At 38.1% G+C, this 19,093-nt stretch overlaps 1 protein-coding gene across 7 annotated transcripts in view; it reads right to left on the minus strand.

Moving 5' to 3' along the window:
- Positions 1 to 19,093, minus strand: part of LOC129250002 (uncharacterized) — a 227,898-nt gene that overhangs the window by 151,932 nt on the left and 56,873 nt on the right. For all 7 annotated transcript variants that reach the window (XM_054889657.1, XM_054889655.1, XM_054889656.1 and 4 more), the window contains 2 exons: positions 13,194 to 13,349; positions 4,300 to 4,834 (listed from right to left, as the gene is read on the minus strand). In XM_054889657.1, the coding sequence (XP_054745632.1) occupies positions 4,300 to 4,834; positions 13,194 to 13,349 (691 nt within the window). The remainder of the gene's footprint in view (positions 1 to 4,299; positions 4,835 to 13,193; positions 13,350 to 19,093) is intronic.

Here is a 19,093-nt window from a genome sequence, read left to right on the forward strand (position 1 = left end):
GTTATGTTATATTATGTTATGTTAATGTTAACTCATTCTCTATATCCATACAAAATATCTATCAAACAAATAAATTAAAATTTTCTTTTGAAAAATGCAACCATTCAATCAGTATTTTCTTATGACGTTATCACGTTAAACTATCGTCAGTAAACCGACTTTACAGACAACCTCTTTTTTTCGTTTATTTTTTTAATTAATTTTTTTTTTAATGTAATGAAAAAGCGTCATGAATTACTTTTCAGAAAATGTATTAAAACTTATCACTGAAAAAGCGTCATGAATTACTTTTCAGAAAATGTATTAAAACTTATCACTGTCGTACGTAAGATATCCACAGCATTGTGTCACAACGCACCGCACATTTATCCCTACCATATGTACATATGACTTGTCATCAATTAAAGACGTATTTTTTTTCTTACTTAAATTTTTGTCCTTTAATGTAATTAATTCAATTGTAATACATCAGAGCAAGTACATAAATTTCCTACCTCTTCCAAGGGGGCAAATAATCCCCTAAGTACCTAAAAACGTTGCCAATTGTGTATGGAGAAACCTAGAGTATTCAGCGAAAAAATTAAATTAATGGAAGGCAAACGTTTTTGCAGCTGCTGAATTCGAATATATTGTCTGTTTGTTCTTGCGGCGTCAAATTGAAGCTCAGTTCAAGGTCAAACAGAATACCGGAGAAATTAAGATAGTATTAATAAATATGTTTTTAGGGTTGCTGAATCCCAATTCATTGTCCGTTGATCCTTGCGGACATCCAAACGTAGAATATTCGCATGAAAAAATTAAAAAAAAAATTTGGACATATACTTCTACTCAAATATGAACGAGACGGTATCAATAAAACGGTCCGCGGATGGCATATGGCAAAAATAAATTTTTTGTTTTTTGGTATGACTGTTATAAGCTTACAATGCAAATTTCAGTGTGATATGTCACATAGTTTGTTTTCTGTGCTACTGTAAACAAGTCAAGCTCGAGTGTGTTCTTCGAATTTAACGATGGAAATTCAAAGAATTTGTTTGAAATTTTGTTATTCCAACAAAATTTCGGCTTCAGACGCCTTAAAAATGTTGCAGACAACCTATGGGGACTCTGCTCTATCGCGTGCACGTGTTTTCCAGTGGTACAAATCGTTCAAAGAGGGCCGTACATCGGTTGAAAACTTGCCTCATGAACGTCGTCTAGCAACATCAGTAAACGACGAAAACATCGGAAAAGTAAAGGAAATTGTGCTTGAAGATCGCACAAATCGCAAAATCGGTTAACGCTGAATATTATTTAGACGTTTTAAAGCGTTTGCGCGAGAACATTCGTCTTAAAAGGAAGGAATTGTGGGACAACAAGTCATGGTTCTTGCATCACGATAATGCACCAGCTCATACATCCCGTCTTGTTCGCGATTATTTGAACAAAAATAATCTTAATATCGTTCCGCAAGCACCGTATTCGTCTGGTATGGCTCTATGTGACTTTTTCCTGTTGCCCAAGCTCAAGTTGCCGCTCCGTGGAAAACATTTTGAGACAATTGAAGTCATAAAAGAGAATTCGAAGAACACACTCGAGCTTGACTTGTTTACAGTAGCACAGAAAACAAACTATGTGACATATCACGCTGAAATTTGCCATGCAAGCTTATAACAGCCCTACCAAAAAACAAAAAAATTATTTTTGGCGTATGTCATCCGCGGACCGTTTTATTGATACCGTCTCGTTCATATTTGAGTAGAAGGTATGTACGTTTTTGGGGTTGCTGAATACGAATTTGTTATCCGTTTGCCAGATGGATACCTCTGCGGGTATCAGGATCGAAGTCATGTTGGTTTTAATAATATTGATGAATGAGGAAGTAATAAATTCACTGATATAAGTTTTTGTAAATGTATAACTCTATTTATAAATTGTATACATCACTATTAATACCTGTATGTGTAAAATCGTACTTTAAATTGTTTTGTTATATTTGTAAGGCGCATTCTCATTCAAACACGTATCCAACACCAAGCTAAAAATTATTTTTTTGTTCATTTTTTAAACCATGAAAAAATTAGCTTTAAAGTTTTTAGGTAGTTAAGAGATGATTTTACCTCCTACGAAGAGTTGGAAATTTGTATACTTGCTCTGATGTTACCGTAGATTAGAACGGCAACAAAAAAATTCCAAACCGAATTTGAGTAGATAGAATTTTTTGTTTTCAAAGTTTCTCTGAATTTTTCATAAAAGTACCCCTATTCAAGGGTGAGATTTGATTTAATAACAAAAAAATATTTAAATTCGTGTCTAGAAAGCCTCTTCCAAAAGCATTTACGAACGTTTAAAAAACATATTAAAAACGGTCGAAAATTACTTTCTCTAGAATTTTTGAACAAAATTGGTCGAAAAATCCCCATTATGCGCCGGTCGGATTACCCAAAATATCATTGCTTAAATGCTTCAATTCAAAAGCAGCCAATTTGCCTATTTCCCGCCACTCAAATAAATCGAAATTTCTCAAGCCACATTTTATCGATTTTCCGTAAAGATTTCGAAGAAAAAATTTGAAAAATAAAGGGTTTTCCAGTAACAAGTGTTATTTTTTTGAATACCTCGCTAATTCGGTAGATGTCATTTTTGAAGCTGTCATTTTTTGATATTTCACAAAAAGAAACTACACCATTAATAAAAATGGAACGATACACGCTTAAACAACACATTGAAATTATTAAAATTCACCAAAAAATGGTGAAAATTTGGCAGAGACGGTTCGTAAAACTCGAACATTTTTGGGTCATCGTGAAGCTCCTTATCGGACCGCAATACAGAAATTGGTGAAAAGATTCGAGCCGTTGAGACAAGTTAGTGATGTTAAGAATAAAACCCGTGCACGTCGTTGCCGTCCTTTGGAATTAGGCATTCCACAAACGTCATTACACCGTATTTTGAATAAAGATTTGGGTCTTAAGGCTTATAAAGTCCAATTAACAAAAGAACTCAAGCCGGCCGATCATCAACAACGTCGGACCTTTGCTGATTGGGTAGTTGAAATCCATGAAAATGATCCGGAATTCCATCGAAAAAGCATCTTGAGTGATAAGGCGCATTTCTACCTCGGTGGCTTCGTCAAGCAAAATTGTCGGATCTGGGGCTCAGAAAATCCAAGAGTTATTGTTGAAAAGCCTCTTTATTCTCAACGTGTGACAGTTTAGTGCGGCTTGTGGTCGGCGGAGTCATTGGACCTTACTTTTTCGAAAATGAAGCTAAAGTAACAGTTACGGTGAATGGATTGCGCTATCGAGAGATGATTCACGATTTTTTATGGCCGGAGTTATATAGTAGTACTATGTATTTCCCGGATTACAAGACAAGCTAAAAATATTAAATTTTTAACTTAACTATTGCCAAAACTCTATCATTTTGACAATTCTAAGATCAAAATTTTAATATTTTAATATTTTTCAAATTTTAACATCGTTTTTTTTAACTACGTTAACTCAAAATTTTGACGTTATTTTTATGAGTTGGATCGATTACTAATTTATATTTTTAATTTTATTATTAATTATTTTAACGTTAGTGATAGTTAAAATATTTCACTGTTGGTAAATTTCGACAGTGAAATTTTTGATGTACCTATAGTATAGAAGAAGTTAATGAAGAATTAAGGGTGGTATACCAGGAGTATACCATCTAAAATATTGACTATAATAAAGATAAAAATATTGATATAAGGTTGGTTAAATATTGATTATAATAAAAGTAAAGAATTAACGTCCATTTCTATTTCATTTTTTAAGTTGGGTCTATTCCATGTTTTAACTATTTTAATTTTAAATATAATATATTATATATCAAATATTTAAGTTACGAGTAGATCAATATTCCAGGGGGGACGCTAGCGTCCCACCTGAAAATACGCGTTAAGAATATTTAATTTTTGATGATAGTTAATTCAATATTTAATATGAAATGCGTCATTAAAAGAATTTTTAACATCGCCGATTTTACCGACCATGTTTAAAATCTTAAAGTTAAAATAGTATAAGTAAGTATTCTGGACAACGTTTATTTTCAACCAGACAGCGCTACGTGCCACACAAGCAACAAAACCATTGATCTTTTATCAAAATAACACCTCTTATTGGAAAACCCTTCTCCCTCAAGAGGTGAAGCCTCCTGATCATTTGAAGCACCGAAACTTATTCAATTGGGCTCTGCAAAAGTTATACCATATTATGTCCCCATTGAAAATTTCTATATATACGTTTAGATTTATGGAGGAAAGAATAATTACTACTGAATAACGAATACCTTTATGTTTGCATATTTCGGTGTCTTTTTTAATCTCGTTCAGGTTATTGTTACTACCATTTGTATTGCTGTTGACGTTAACATGACTATCAGTATTATAAAGAAATAGCGCTGTTGATGTTGGTGGTGGCGAAGGCGATGTTGGACTGTGCAGTGGGTCATGTGTATTGATGAAATTCGCCAAATATAGGTCCAGCTCACGAACAGATACATTGATGTGGTAGGGATTAACACATAAACTTGGATGAGTGCATTCCGGATTTTTCTCTAATCTTTCCCCGTCTGTACTTTCCAGTGGTATTGCCTTAAATAGTATAACCATTACCAAGTCTAAACGCCATACTTTATCTGCTTGTCTTAAGCAATCGATACGGCGCATTTTCCCTTTTTGGTCGGGATTCGAAAGCACACAAATTGATTTTCGCTTTCCGGTGATAGACTGCACAAAATCCTCTCGACATTCCTGAGTAATATCTTTACGCAGCTTTCCCAGCAAACGGGATGCCCACTTTTGTTTTACCTCCGCTTTTTCATTCTATTCAATGGACACATACATATATATAGGTGTAAAACATAAATAATAAGCGTGTTTACAATTGAAATATAGAACAATCGAATGCTTGATAACGGTCAATATTATAATATTTTAGTTTTCTCATCGCTCGATTGCTTTAAAATTTCATAATCGGCTCTCATTTGGCATCTCAAGAGGAAATTACGTCATATTTTCAGAAACTGACTCGGTTCACTTGGATAAAAGTGCTTATACAATGCATAATTCATACGTAAATATATTCTTACATTCAGACAGTCTAAAAAACCTAAAAGTAAAAAAGGCACCAACCACTTGCGAGGTTAACACTTACTACGCTTTCTATTGTTGATATCGTTTGACTTTGTAAAAAAACATCAGAAAATAAGATAACAAGGAAGAAGGATAAAATTTGTCAACTGCTAGAATATACATATGTTCCTAATATTACATTTCAAACATATAGTACAGGAAGTCCGGTGACAGAATTAAGTTTCAAATTTAAAGTTTCTCCCTCACCGATGAGCATATGAGCGGGAAGGGGATCGCGTTTGCTTCGCTATTCGCGATGTTGCAGTGGACGGATGAACAACATGTGCTCGCAATCGAAGCGTGCTTCAAAGCTAATGACTCGAGTCCAACTGCTAGTCGTATATTTTCTCCAGCCGGACATCGAGAACAAACGAGAATATTAAACTCGTCGCTGCAAGTTTTCACGATAATCCGCGTTAGTCCGTGCACAAGGTAACGGCTGCCCTGCGACTTCCAAAAACTATTGTATGTGCAAATCGTGCAAATGCTTGAACATAACGATTTCAATTTGCGTAAAAATTTCTGCGAGGCAATGTTGGAGATATTTCATACGGTAAACACCATCTTTTGGAGTGGTAAGCACAGTCCCAGTGAGGAAAGTTAAGTCAAGGTAAGGAATTTCTGTGGACGGTGTTTTTTATCGACGTATGCTGGACGATTATTTTCTGCCAATAATGGGAGAACTTCCTTCCTTAAGTACGCCCACATGGTTTCAGCAAGATGGCGAAACATCGCGAACAACCAGAGGCACCATGGCGATACTACGTGAATTCTTCCCTGACTGTAAGTTTTTTCGGAGGCCCAGGTCGCCAGATCTTACCCCAATGAACTTTTCCTGTATAGGTATCTCAAAAGTAAAGTTTATGGAATGGAACACACCCACCAACCATCTCAACACTAAACAAAATATCGTTCGCGAGGTAAATGGCATCCCGACATCACTTCTTCAGCGAATAATATGGAGTAATGAGGCCAGATTCCAAGAGTGTATCCGAATATTTAGCTGAAATAATTAAAAAAAAAAATAAAATCCCTACTTGCCTTCTTTGTAATAGTTATTGAAACAAATTTGTATTATTCTGGGTATAGTGGCAATTAATTGTTTTCGGTTCAGTAAAACGTATCTTTATTTTTAGTTTTTTAATTACAATAGTACTTAGGTTAAAATTAGGATTTGATTAGATTTAAGGATAAATGTCTGTAATGCGAATTAATACAACGCGTCTGTACTCGCCGGCGATTCGATCGAACTCTTCGTTCAATTGCGTTTTTATATTGTCCTGTTATTGTCAGGGTTGCCATCGGGTCGTCCGTTCAGTCTGGTTGCCACATAGGTCCCCCCAGACTTCACGTTCTGAAACGTACGGGAAGTCTTATTTCTCGTCCGATACGGTTTGTTGACGGATTGCTTGTAGATATCTGATTTGATGATGATGGTGTTGTTTGCGATTGGTCTGAATTTTGTTGAGTTGGCATTTTTGGTGGTTGGATATCCGATTGCAGTGTTTCGATAAAGGCTGGTTTCAGTCGGTCTATGGAAATGTTACTTTTGTTGTGGTTGTTGATTTTGATGGTGAAATATTTCGGGTGCCTGGAGATAACCAGATATGGTCCGTCGTATGTTGGTACGAACGCAGGTCGTGCTTTGTCGTTGCGCACGAATACATGCGTTGCTTCTGCCAGTTTGCTGAATACAAAGGTTTTCGTGGCGTCGTGATTTGCGGTTTGGGTTGGTCGTATTTTTATCATCACGTCAATGAGCTGTTTGGCAAAATCCGATTGTGGCTGATTTATATGGCGATCGTGAAAAAATTGCCCTGGCAACCGGAGATTAGCACCATATACAAGTTGTGCAGCTGTTGCTCCGCTGTCAGGCTTGAATGCTGTACGAAGACCAAGTAGGATTATAGGTAGGCGATTAATCCAATCATCTCGTTCATCACAGGTAATTGCTGTTTTCAAAGAGCGGTGCCAACGTTCGATGATTCCATTCGCTTGCGGATGGTATGCCGTTGTGCGTAAGTGTGATATGCCTAGCATGCGTGATAACTCGTTGAATAACTGTGATTCGAACTGTCTACCTTGATCGGTAGTGATACGTGCGGGTATACCAAATCGTGAGAACCAAACATTGACTAGTTTTTTAGCGATTGTTTCTGCAGTAATATTTCTAATTGGGATTGCTTCAGGCCAACGCGTGTATCTGTCTATGATCGTAAGACAGTATTGGTATTCGTCTGATGGCGGTAGCGGTCCGATAGTGTCGATATTAATGTGTTCGAATCTACTCGATGGTAACGAAATTGGTTGTAGTGGGGATCGCAGATGTCTACTGATCTTGGTACGTTGGCTGCTTAGACAGCGTTGGACTACATTAGCTATTTGTTTTCCCATGTTCGGCCATACGAAACGTGTTTTGATAAGTTTCGTTGTTGCGCGCACACGAAATTCTATGCATTCTCTCGATGATGCTCCTACGGTGCGATTGCGGAATGAACGGTCGTACTTCTGATGTAGCTACATCACAGCATATTTTAAAATCGGAGTTGGGTATGCTTATCCACTTCAGTTGCAAGGATGTATTGCCATCGATGAGTTTTTTCAGCTCTGGGCATTGTTTTTGGTCTTCGGCGATGTGCTTGTAGTCGACAAAATTTGGTTCGATTACCTCTATGCGTGAAAGTGTGTCGGCTGCCGTATTTGCAGTGCCAGCAACGTGGACAATATCCGTGGTCAATTGACCGATGAAGTCCAGCTGGCGCAGCTGTCGCGGTGATGCTTTATCAAGCTTTTGATGAAATGCGTAAATAAGTGGTTTATGGTCAGTTCTTACCTCGAACGGTCTTCCTTCTAACATGCAGCGAAAATGTTTTATTGCCAGATATACTGCGAGTAACTCTCTGTCGTAGGTACTGTACCTTTTTTGTGCTTCAGTGAGTTTTTGGCTAAAAAATGCTAACGGTTGAAACTCGTTGTGGACGATTTGGTGAAGTGCAGCGCCAATAGCGGTATCGCTGGCGTCGGTGCTCAACGATATTTGGGCGTTTGGTGCTGGATGAACTAGGAGTGTAGCAGTTGCTAGTTGTTTCTTACACTCGTTGAAATGGATGACTGAGTCGTCGGTCCACTTGATTATGGTCTTGTCGTTTTTTCGATTTCCGGGGATTAATTTGACCAGTGGTATTTGTAAGTAGGAAGCGGCGGTAAAAATTAATCATCGCCAAAAATCTTCGCAATTCTTTGGCGATCTTTGGCAGAGGGAAATTGGAAATTGCTTTAACTTTTTCCGGCAATGGCTTAATACCTTCTGCTGTGACGATATGACCAAGAAATGAAATTTGTTTTTGAGCGAATTTTCATTTATTAAGGTTGATCGTCAGATGAAATTGTTGTAGTCGTTCGAAAACTTGTCTTAAGTGCGCTTTATGTTGCTCGATACCTTCTGAGGCGACACACACATCGTCAATGTACACAAACACATATTCGAGTCCACGGAAAACTTCGTGCATAAACCGCTGGAAGGTTTGTGCAGCATTGCACAAGCCGAATGTCATATGCATGAATTCGAATAATCCGAACGGCGTGGCTATTGCCGTCTTAGGAATGTCATTGGCCTCGATTGGAATTTGATGGTAGGCTCGATTTTACTGAAGACGTTTTTTCGGTACAAAAAATGTGTGAAGTCTTGTATGTGCGGTAAAGGATAACGATCTGGAATGGTCTGCGAATTTAGGGCTCGATAGTCGCCACAAGGACGCCACTCACCATTTGCTTTCTTGACCAGGTGCAATGGGGAGGCGTAAGAGCTTTTCGACGGGCGGCAAATACCGAGTCTGCTTAAAAATTCGAATTCTTCCTTAACTGCATTTAGTTTATCTGCAGGAAGGCGTCTTGGTCGTGCGAAAACAGGCGGGCCTTTCGTTTCGATGCAATGAGTTACTCCGGTCTGTGATGCTGATGGAGCTAATGCGTTTGGATTACAGATCTCAGTGAACTCGAGAAGTAGGTTTGCGATTTCAGTGTTGTACCCTTGTGTTTCGAAGCTTGATGTTTTTCCGAAGGCGCATATGTTCGCGTGCCTTGGTGCTGTAGTGCTGACAGTTAATGTAGAATTTACGATGTCGACGATTAAATTGAAATGACGGAGGAAGTCTGCACCGATGATTGCATACTTTGTTTCTGCAATGATGAAATCCCAAGTAAGTTTGTGCTGAAGGCCGAAGTCAAGTGTGCGACGTATCATGCCATACGTTTTGATGGCTGTACCGTTTGCTGCGTAAAGCGTGGAACCGTTAGATTTTGACAAGCGACACGCACGAGTTGCTGGGATGACCGATACTTCTGCGCCGGTATCGATCAAAAATAATTGAGTTGATTTTCTGTCAGGAATGAAAAAACGTTTAGATTTGGTGAATTCGGAAAATTTTACCTCTAGTTCGCATTGTGATTTGTTGCTCGACGATGTTACTCTGCCAGGACTGTCGAGCGCGATCCTTACGGCAGATTTAAGTTTTTTATTGAAGTTTGGATTTTAGTAGGGAAATCGCATGGATTTCGGCATTTACGGGCCTGAGTTCCATACTCACGATGGTACCAACAGGTCGGTAATTGCTCAACGTTGGTACTGCTATGTGGTGAACCGTGAACGTTCACGTTGTCGGCTGCGGTTTTGGGACATAAGCATACTTAATTTGTTGCTTAATTTTTCGATGGCAATGTCTTGCATTCCGATTTGCCTTTGGAGTACGGTGAATTGATTTGTAGGAGTTGTAGGAGTTTCGATAGCGTTGACGGCTGCTGCTCGAACTGGTGAGGCTGAGTTAGAGTCACGGCTTAGTGCGTCGAGTACTGCACCGGCGGTAATGGCGAGTTGGTGTAAAGGTGTGCTTGGTTGGACCTGCAGCATACCGGCAATAACAGCGCATGCAGCTTCAGGCAATTGTTTCAGCCAATATTGTTGTATGACGGATTCATCGTTCGCGCCTTTCTTCGCTGCATTAGGCTCAGCAAATGGCTGAGTTTACCGTCACCCAACTGAATTCCCGTTAGTTTGTCGAGTCGGGCCATAGCTGAATCACTAAATTTTTCGGTGATGGCCTTTTTTAGCGTGGAATACGTGTGACATTGTTGGTGGCTTGCGTACAAGCTCAAAAACTTGGTCGAGGATATAATCATCAGCATGCGCAATGATGGCGGTATATTTATCCTTTTCCTTACGTACGCCAAAGCCATGTAGTTCGAACCATGCATCTACCTTGATAAACCATGATTCAATGTTATACTTCGAGTTCAGTTTTGGAAACGGTAATTTTCCAAACACTGCGTTGATTTGCGGTCTGCCGCTGCCGATGTCTGCGTCGGCGTCTGCACCCTCGTTACCTGCTGCGTTGCTGTCATCGTTTTCTTCTGTATTAACGTTCATGTTGTTGGGTCACGTAGCTGTGAAGGAACCGTTACTTCATGTGCCGTTATGGTAGTTGGCTTCTGTAACAGTCGAGGAATTTTGACTGGCGTCACTCTTACACCGCACATGCACTTTTAGGTTACCTAAAACTAGCGTCACTTTTTTCTGTTTTATGTGCAGTTATGTGCTGCAGCGCTTTAGTCGAATTTTTCGTCACTTTTTTTGTTTTACGTACAGTTACGCTCTGCCCCGATTTAACTGAATTTTTTGTCACTTTTTGTCCTGTTTTATGTGCAGTTACGCTCTGCACCGATTTAACCGAATTTTTTCGTCACTTTTTTTACCGTTTTATGTGCAGTTACGCTCTGCACCGAATTTTTGACACTTTTTGCTCACTATCACCTTTTTTACGGGGTCACCACTGTGGGTATAGTGACAATTAATTGTTTTCGGTTCAGTAAAACGTATCTTTATTTTTAGTTTTTTAATTACAATAGTACTTAGGTTAAAATTAGGATTTAATTAGATTTAAGGATAAATGTCTGTAATGCGAATTAATACAACGCGTCTGTACTCGCCGGCGATTCGATCGAACTCTTCGTTCAATTGAGTTTTTATATTGTCCTGTTATAGTCAGGGTTGCCATTGGATCGTCCGTTCAGTCTGGTTGCCACAATTATTAATAATACTTTTTTAATTTAGCTTTTTACTTACATAATTCTTATCTCTGCTGTCGGACACCCTGCGTACTAAACAGATAAAACTAAGCTGAGCAGTTAGGAGAGGGAGTTTGCAGTTCGTTGCATATGCGCAACAACGGGCAATTAAGAATCAAGCATTTTCATTCCAGTGAACCGAGTCTTGCTCTTGGAGGTATAGGAAAATTTATTTCAGCAACCAAAATGTAAATGGAGTTTAAAAATTTTAACACGAGCCTTAGGTCAATGTGTATTTATCTTTTGGGAACTCGACGATTTATTACCAAATTATAATTTCAAGAAAGGCATTCTGGTCGGTTGAGCTCATGAAATAGTAGTCGTTGTCTAAAGGATCAAAATAGTCCCTAGCACATACGTGTCGCTTCGGATTGAACTGAATTTGAAGGCGATAAATTAAGTTTTAGATCCGAATTACAGATATACACATTATTGTATACTCATATGTATTTTTGGTCACCAGTAATATTCGAATAATGGTCGAACAATTGAGTTATGTACTCGTTAACTCCCGGATTATACTAAAAAGAACTCTACAGGGTCCGACACTCGAAGTGTAACCAACTTCAGACCGCTCGCGCAGCTAATGCACGGGCATCAACTCTCTGTTAGTTAGCTAAATGATAGTCCAGAGTTAAAAGAAAATCAGTAATGGGTTTCAAAAGTAATAGTGTGACTGCATTACAATATTTGGATGAAAAATCACAGCCAGCATTTTCTGATGAGAAAATTTTTCAAATTGAGCAATTCATAAGCTCCCAAAACGATAGGGTTTATTTGACCGGCCATTCATACGATAATTTGAGTCATCCATTGGCCACAGGAGGCAGCACCCGCGACAGGTAATGGTTTGGGCAGCTGTAATGCAATGGGCGCTCTCCAATCGTTCTCATCGCACCTGGTGTCAAGGTAAATGCGAAATATTATCGGGAAAGTATTCTGGAGGTTGGTTGGAAGTCGCGTGCAGACAAATATTTCTATGGCAGATCATGGACGTTTCAGCAGTACTCGGGAACGTCTCACACAGCTCAAGTGAACCACGAATGTCTAAAAAACAAGGATCTGAACTTCATAACGTCCACACAAAATTCTGGCTCTCAAATTCACCAGACCGGAATCCGATGGATTATTCTCCTTGGGCCATTTTGGAAAACAAGGACCGAACTAAAAGAGTGGGGCAATAATAATACCTGCAAGTCAATTCGGGCAGCTTGCGATTCGTTTCTGGACCGTCTCAAGGCCATAGCGAAGGCAGAAGGTGATCATAAGTAGAGCAAAAGTAAATTAATTCTTAATTTCGTATTATTTTCACACATTTTTCTCTTTGAATTGAAGTAATTTTCCAAACTAAATTTATGGCCTTTTTATTTGATTACACTTGGAGTGCCGAGCCCTGTATATTTATGTGAAATCTCTACTTCATCTTTTTTGTATGAATTTTTGACTTAGGCAGTTATTGCTTAAGTATTACCAGAAATATATGTGTAATATATACACATATTATATACACATACATTTTACTGACCTAATATTCAAGATACCTTTTAAGAACGAATTGAAAATATTAGGGATATTCGTCTAAACGTTTATATTTACCAATAGTGTACCTGTGTATTTACATCTGTACCTGAGAAATATTTCTGTAAACTTTGTTTACCAACTGTTTGACAATAACAATTTACACCCAGTAAATATGCATTCCTTTCCTCGAAAGTTTACTGTGAAAAATAGTTTACATAAAAATTTTTACAAATTGTTTACGAGGTGGTAAACTCTATATATAATGTATTTAAGCGTATAAACGAATACCCTTGCTTATGTTCTTTTTTTAATTTCACCCGTTAAGTTAATGAAATGATTTGTATGTTACATAGTATTCGATTGTTGGTAATTTGATATAGTATGCAAACATATTTGCTATAGTCCTTACTTGTAATTCATCTTTGCAATGTCGTTCCTCCTCCAGTGACATACGTTTTTCATGTTTTTTGTAGTACTTTCGTTTTGCGGCTTGCAAATTGAACCATGAATATGAAAATGATTTGACAAATGGCAGGAGGGCCTCGATGAACGGATGAAATTCATCCTAAATTGATGCGTTTTCAAGAATACGGCAATTATATAAAAAAAAAATATTTTGTGAGTTCCAAAGCCTTTCAAGTGTATATAGTTTGAATACTCAAAAATATAAACTTATAAATACATAAATATCTGAAATGATAGTAATACTTTCTAACACTGAAAATTACAATTAAATGCAAAATATCTACATACTTGTATATGCATTATGTCATATTTAATAAATTTTTCGTATTTACATGTGTATATATAATATTTTTGTACATATGCATATCGCTAGCTTCAGTTGAAAATGTGCTAAGGAAATTCTTTATGGATAATGTTGCTTAATACCCAACCTTGAGGATATAACTATTGGACAGATTTATTTTAACCAATTACTTTGTTCTCAAGCTAGCGATATGTATAGATGGGTATTTATAAGAATCAGGGTGTGTATTTAAAAATCAAGTGTATGAATTAAAATTAGTACTTACACATTAGAATAATTAATACCAAACGAAATCTGTTTACAAACATATAACTACATAAGTTGCTCACATAGTTACAAAGAAAAGCGAAGTTTTAACATTTTATTAAGTTTGAACAAGAACAAGTAAGTGATCCTTAGCAAGCTTAACCATTCGTTATACAATAAGTAGTAAAAATATGATTGAAATACAAAAAGGGCAAACTAAATATAAAACGAATGATGTGAATATACCTTTTTCCATTAAAAAAATTATACTATAATATATTAATTGCTTTCGGTGGTCCATCTAGCGTTTGGATTTCAACTTAATTCGGTTATAAATTATAGGGCGTTTGAATATTTTTCATTAGTAAAGCCTTACTTCCCGATTGGCTTTACAGTAGCACCTTCTACTAATTAAATTTTCTAGAGCATTTTCACGAGTTTCGGCAGTTATTTCTTTGTGAAAACTTCAATTCAATTTTTAAAACTTTCTCTGGATGTTTTTCGTAACATTCATTCTTATCGACGCTCCGCAAAAAATAATGTAAAGCAGGCGATTTTCCAAAATTTTCAAATGTTGTCAATACTTTTCAAATTTGTTAAAGTGAAAAACTAACAATTTTAAGTTGGTTTAACTATTAAACAACTTAATTTCTGGCACATTACGGATGCTATTTTAACTGTCAGGGTGACAAAAACCGATAGCGCAACTTTCAAACGTTAGATGAACCACTTTGTCGAAGTTTTATCGTCTCGGACACGCAAGCGGCGCCTGAAACATTTCACTTGGATGTTATTAACTCCAAAACTTTAATTAAATGAGATACCCAAGCGGCTTAGAACAAGCATTATATGAGTACTGAGCTCACAAGACACAGTACAGACAACAAAATCTCAGCAAATAAGGATTCCTTACTTATATAACGGGGTAGATACTTATACTAACTCTCTCCTCCATTTAGTATGTAATTAAAACTAGAACATTTTTTATAGCAAATCTAATATGAGCGAAAGGGCTCATATGTGTAATCGCTCGAACCATGATCGGAGCTATTATTAAGCAAGATAACACATGCATTTCCACATCTGCGTCTATCCTAGCTGGACATTGTTTCATAAGGAGACATCAACCCAAAACAGGTCTAGAGCGTTCTGTTAGGTTAAGATCAAGTATCTGGGAAATATTATATTTATTTCCTCAATATAATAATAATAATAAAATTAGTAGTGTGACACATATAATCTTGCAGCACGAAGCATCAGAGGTTCCAGGAGAGGGTGTCACAAAAACACTAAATGGAGGACTGACATTTTTCACATATGCTTTTTAAAATCCATTCACATATTTGCATATCCATATCTAGCTTTGGTGGCAATTTTGGGTTTATTGCACTTGCCGTTCTTTGTAGTTGTATGCTCTTTGAATTATTAAAAGTACAAGTAAGTGCGTAGATTTGTAGATTTGTTAGCATAAACACACACATTCATAGAAAACAAAACAGGGCTACTTCGAAGTGGCATTTTAAATTTTCTATTCCAATTAGTCTGCGCAATCTTAATTAGATACACGCAAGAGCGCTGAAAAATACTGAAAGACTATACATTTAAATCCCCTCGCGAAGGTAGGCACCTTGTCGTGGTGGGGGGCTTAGTCGAATCATTAATCAGGCTCTATGATAGGATGGTAGTGTGCCCGTTTACATATTGTACATTCCAGTATTGATCGAGTGCATTCCGTTCCTATGGTGCGGGCTGCCACTTTGTCTTACCTGTGTACACGGACCTCTGTGCAGGTGGACCTCTTTAGTACGACACACTACAAGTCCCTCAAAGCAGGCCCATTATGAAAAGAAGTCGGCCATTCGAGTCTATATCTTGCAAGCGGATCAATTGACAGAATAACAGGCCAGGTCTGTAGAATGGACAAAGAGGGTGGTATCCAACTTGGGAAAACCGGACGGCTCCAAAAAGACAAAGATCGACTAAGCACATTGGGGAAGGGGTCGCCAAAAACCAAAAACGGCTGGCCATAAGTACCCGTTTAGCGAAGTAGTGAGGTACTGGTGAGGTGAGGTACTAGCCACCGTTCACAGGGCGGAGGAGGAAGGGACTGTCCCCAAGGAGAAATTACCGAAACTCACCGAAAGGTTCTAGAGAAAAATGGTAGGGCAAAACTCATCGCTTGTGAGGACAATAGGTCAGCCCAACTCTACAGGTTGGCCCTAAGTAAAATCGATGAGGTTTGGCCGAGAGCCAAACTCGAAGCAGTCAGCAAGTAAGAAATTCTATTATAAGCAGACCCGGAGTTTGTGTATGGAGCCGGTCAAGCCGGCGGAGCGGAAAAAATAGAGCAGATTTTTAGTCATGCAACGGTGGCCTGCCTACACATAATTGGAAGGTAATTAAGGTTGAGGAGCCTGTAGAAGGTAGAGGGCAGGTGTTGTTACTTCTCAAGGCCGAAACACTCGCCTCACTGGCGAAAAAAGGTTGGGAGGTCCGATTTGGTTTCGTTGACGCAATCGTTCAGATTTACCGTAGTGCTTGCGGTAGAACTTGGTGAAGAGGGATATAGAGCTGAATTGAACAGCGGTGGCGAAGAACGGTTGTCCACCAGGCAGTACACGACCGATTCAAAGAGACTTACTTCTTGCTTCCACAGCTTAGCAGCGCACATTTGGTGGCGGCAAGCATGGAACTGGGCAAAAACAGCTTTTGGATAGCCTCCGCTTACTTGGCCCTCGAAAAGCACGTCTCGCCAGGTGAGGGCCCTTGCTAAGGAGGCAGTTAATTAAAAAAAAACACCTGGTTGTCTCCTGTAACGCAAATGCCCACAATATATTGTAGGGGAGTACCGACAATAATGGAAGGGGTGAGTCATTATTATTCATCACTGAATTTAGGCTTAGAACCGACCTTTGAAACAAAAACAAGGTGAGATTTTGGATTTAACCGAAAAACCGACTGGGAAGTAAACAACAACAAATTAAGAGCTTTATTGCCAAAGATACCACTCAGATCCCACCACAAACGGGGAACAGGACGGGTTGGTAAATCAGGTAACGAAAGCCATAAATAGTTTTTTAGAAGTTTGGTGGTTTCAAAAGAAAAAATTGAATAGGCTATTAGTACGTTTGGTCCATATAAATCACCGGGACTAGTTGGCATTTATCTGGCAGAGTTACAGCAATCAAAGGTTGTAATCTCTCCGTTCATTAGTGTCAGTATTAGAAGCTTCTTGAATAGGGGCTACCTCCCGCTAAATTGGAGAGGGACGAAAGTCTCCTTCATACCCAAGGTAGGCAGGTCCTCACACACTATTCCTAATGACTTCAGACCTATCAATCTTTCGCCTTTGCTTCTCAAAATTCTAGAAAGGATTATCGTTGAGTATCTACTGGGTGTCATACTAATCAGCGGGTTCTCCCCGGCACAGCAAGCCTACATATAATATAAGGCAAATCTACAGAAATTACTTTACATTCGCTTGTCGGGTTGTTGAAAAAGAGTCTGGCAGAAAATGAGTTTGCTTAGGGTGCTTTTGTAGATATTGAAGGAGCCTTTAACAACGTTAATACAGGTGCAGTAACGGGTGCTTTAGAAGATTTTGGAGTCGAATTTAATGTTGCTATTCTGATCGAGACCATACTTGTCGGAAGAAAAGTAACTGCAAGATTAGGCAACACAATAATAAGCAGACATGTCTGTAAAGGTACTCTTCAGGGAGGGGTCCGGTCCACTTTCCTCTAGAATTTGGCAGTGAAGACCTTGCTACTGACCCTAAAGAGAGAGGGTTGCCACGTCACAGCTTACGCCGAAGATTTGGCAATCGCGGTTAACGGCAAGTATCCAAGCACGCTCATAGATATTCAGCGCTCTAATATGGTCACGCTTAGTAACTGGACAGAGAATAGGGAACTCGGAATAAGGATTAACAACTCGTATCACACACTGGCTTTACACTTCGGTAGTTCGGCCTATTTTACTATATATTATACTTGAGTGGTTGCCATCAACAGACTAGTTAAACGAATCTGCTGAGCAACTAATCTCAACTTGCAAATTAAGAATAAAAAATAATATTTTCCAGGAGGCCGAAAGGTCTTGGAGAGAAGAAAATACATGTGTTACAATCAATTTAATTTGGCTGCAAATAGATAAGAGAAGATCAGGAGAGTGGCTTAACCTTTCAAGAAAGAACATCTCGAAGGCCGTGACTTGTGTCACTGGTCATTGGCTGTTGGGTAGACACTATTCTAGGCTAGGAATATTTTCACATGAATACTGCAAAAGTTGTAGAGACTAGGAAGAGGAAGAAACAGCAGAACACTTCCTTTGTAATTGTCCACCCTTAGCTAGGAGTAGAGCAAGGTTGTTGAGAAAATACCATTTTGACTCTCTTATGGAACTATCCGGTGTTGGAATAAAATCTATTCTACGCTTCATAAGAGAGTCTAATTGGTTCCATGAACACTAACAGTAACGTTCCCGTATTACACAGTGGTACCACAACGGACCTACATGGTCTAAGTAAGTTTGGCTACTTAAGCCTACTGCCACAAAACCCAAACCTAACCTAACCTATACATTTGAATCAATGTACCTGTATGTATAAGTGTATTTGCAAATAACAGAGCTTTACAAATAATTAATTGTATTTTACCCAATAACCAGACCATCCAATTCCTATGTAAAGCCGGTCTCTGAGTCTGAAAAACCACATTATATATTTTTCTGTCAAGCATTTTTCGAGATATCGCCATATAACGGTTTTGGATTACAGAAAAAAAGGTAGATCGAAAAAACTTAATATCTGGAGAATCCGCTAACCGATATGTTATATTAAAGGTATTTGAATTTATGGCTCTTCTCGTTTCCTAAGTATTTACAAAGTGGTTCTTTAATATATTAATTATATATATATTAATAAGCAACTTTCGAAGTTTTTATCTGCTCATTTTTTAAAACTAATATTTCTAAAAAAATTTAAAATATGAATGCATGCAGATACATCTAAGAGTTAATCGCATGAGAATTAAAGTACTCTTATTTGGAGTAAAGAAAAAGAGTAAGTAAAGTTTAACAAGTAGTCGGCTAAAATTTTGTTGATATCAGCAGTTGGTTTTTTTTTTCTTCTTCAAACATTAACAATCATGGACTATTTTATATATTATAATATATAATATAATTATATTGTATGTTTAGTTTTGCGTATCAGCAGATTCTGACGCAGATTCTGCGTCTATTAATGTTTAGTGCTATCTTCGCCAGGCGTCCAATCGGCAGTCTTCGGACGTGAT

This window comes from Anastrepha obliqua, chromosome 6, assembly GCF_027943255.1.
Source record: "Anastrepha obliqua isolate idAnaObli1 chromosome 6, idAnaObli1_1.0, whole genome shotgun sequence".
Taxonomy (NCBI): domain Eukaryota; kingdom Metazoa; phylum Arthropoda; class Insecta; order Diptera; family Tephritidae; genus Anastrepha; species Anastrepha obliqua.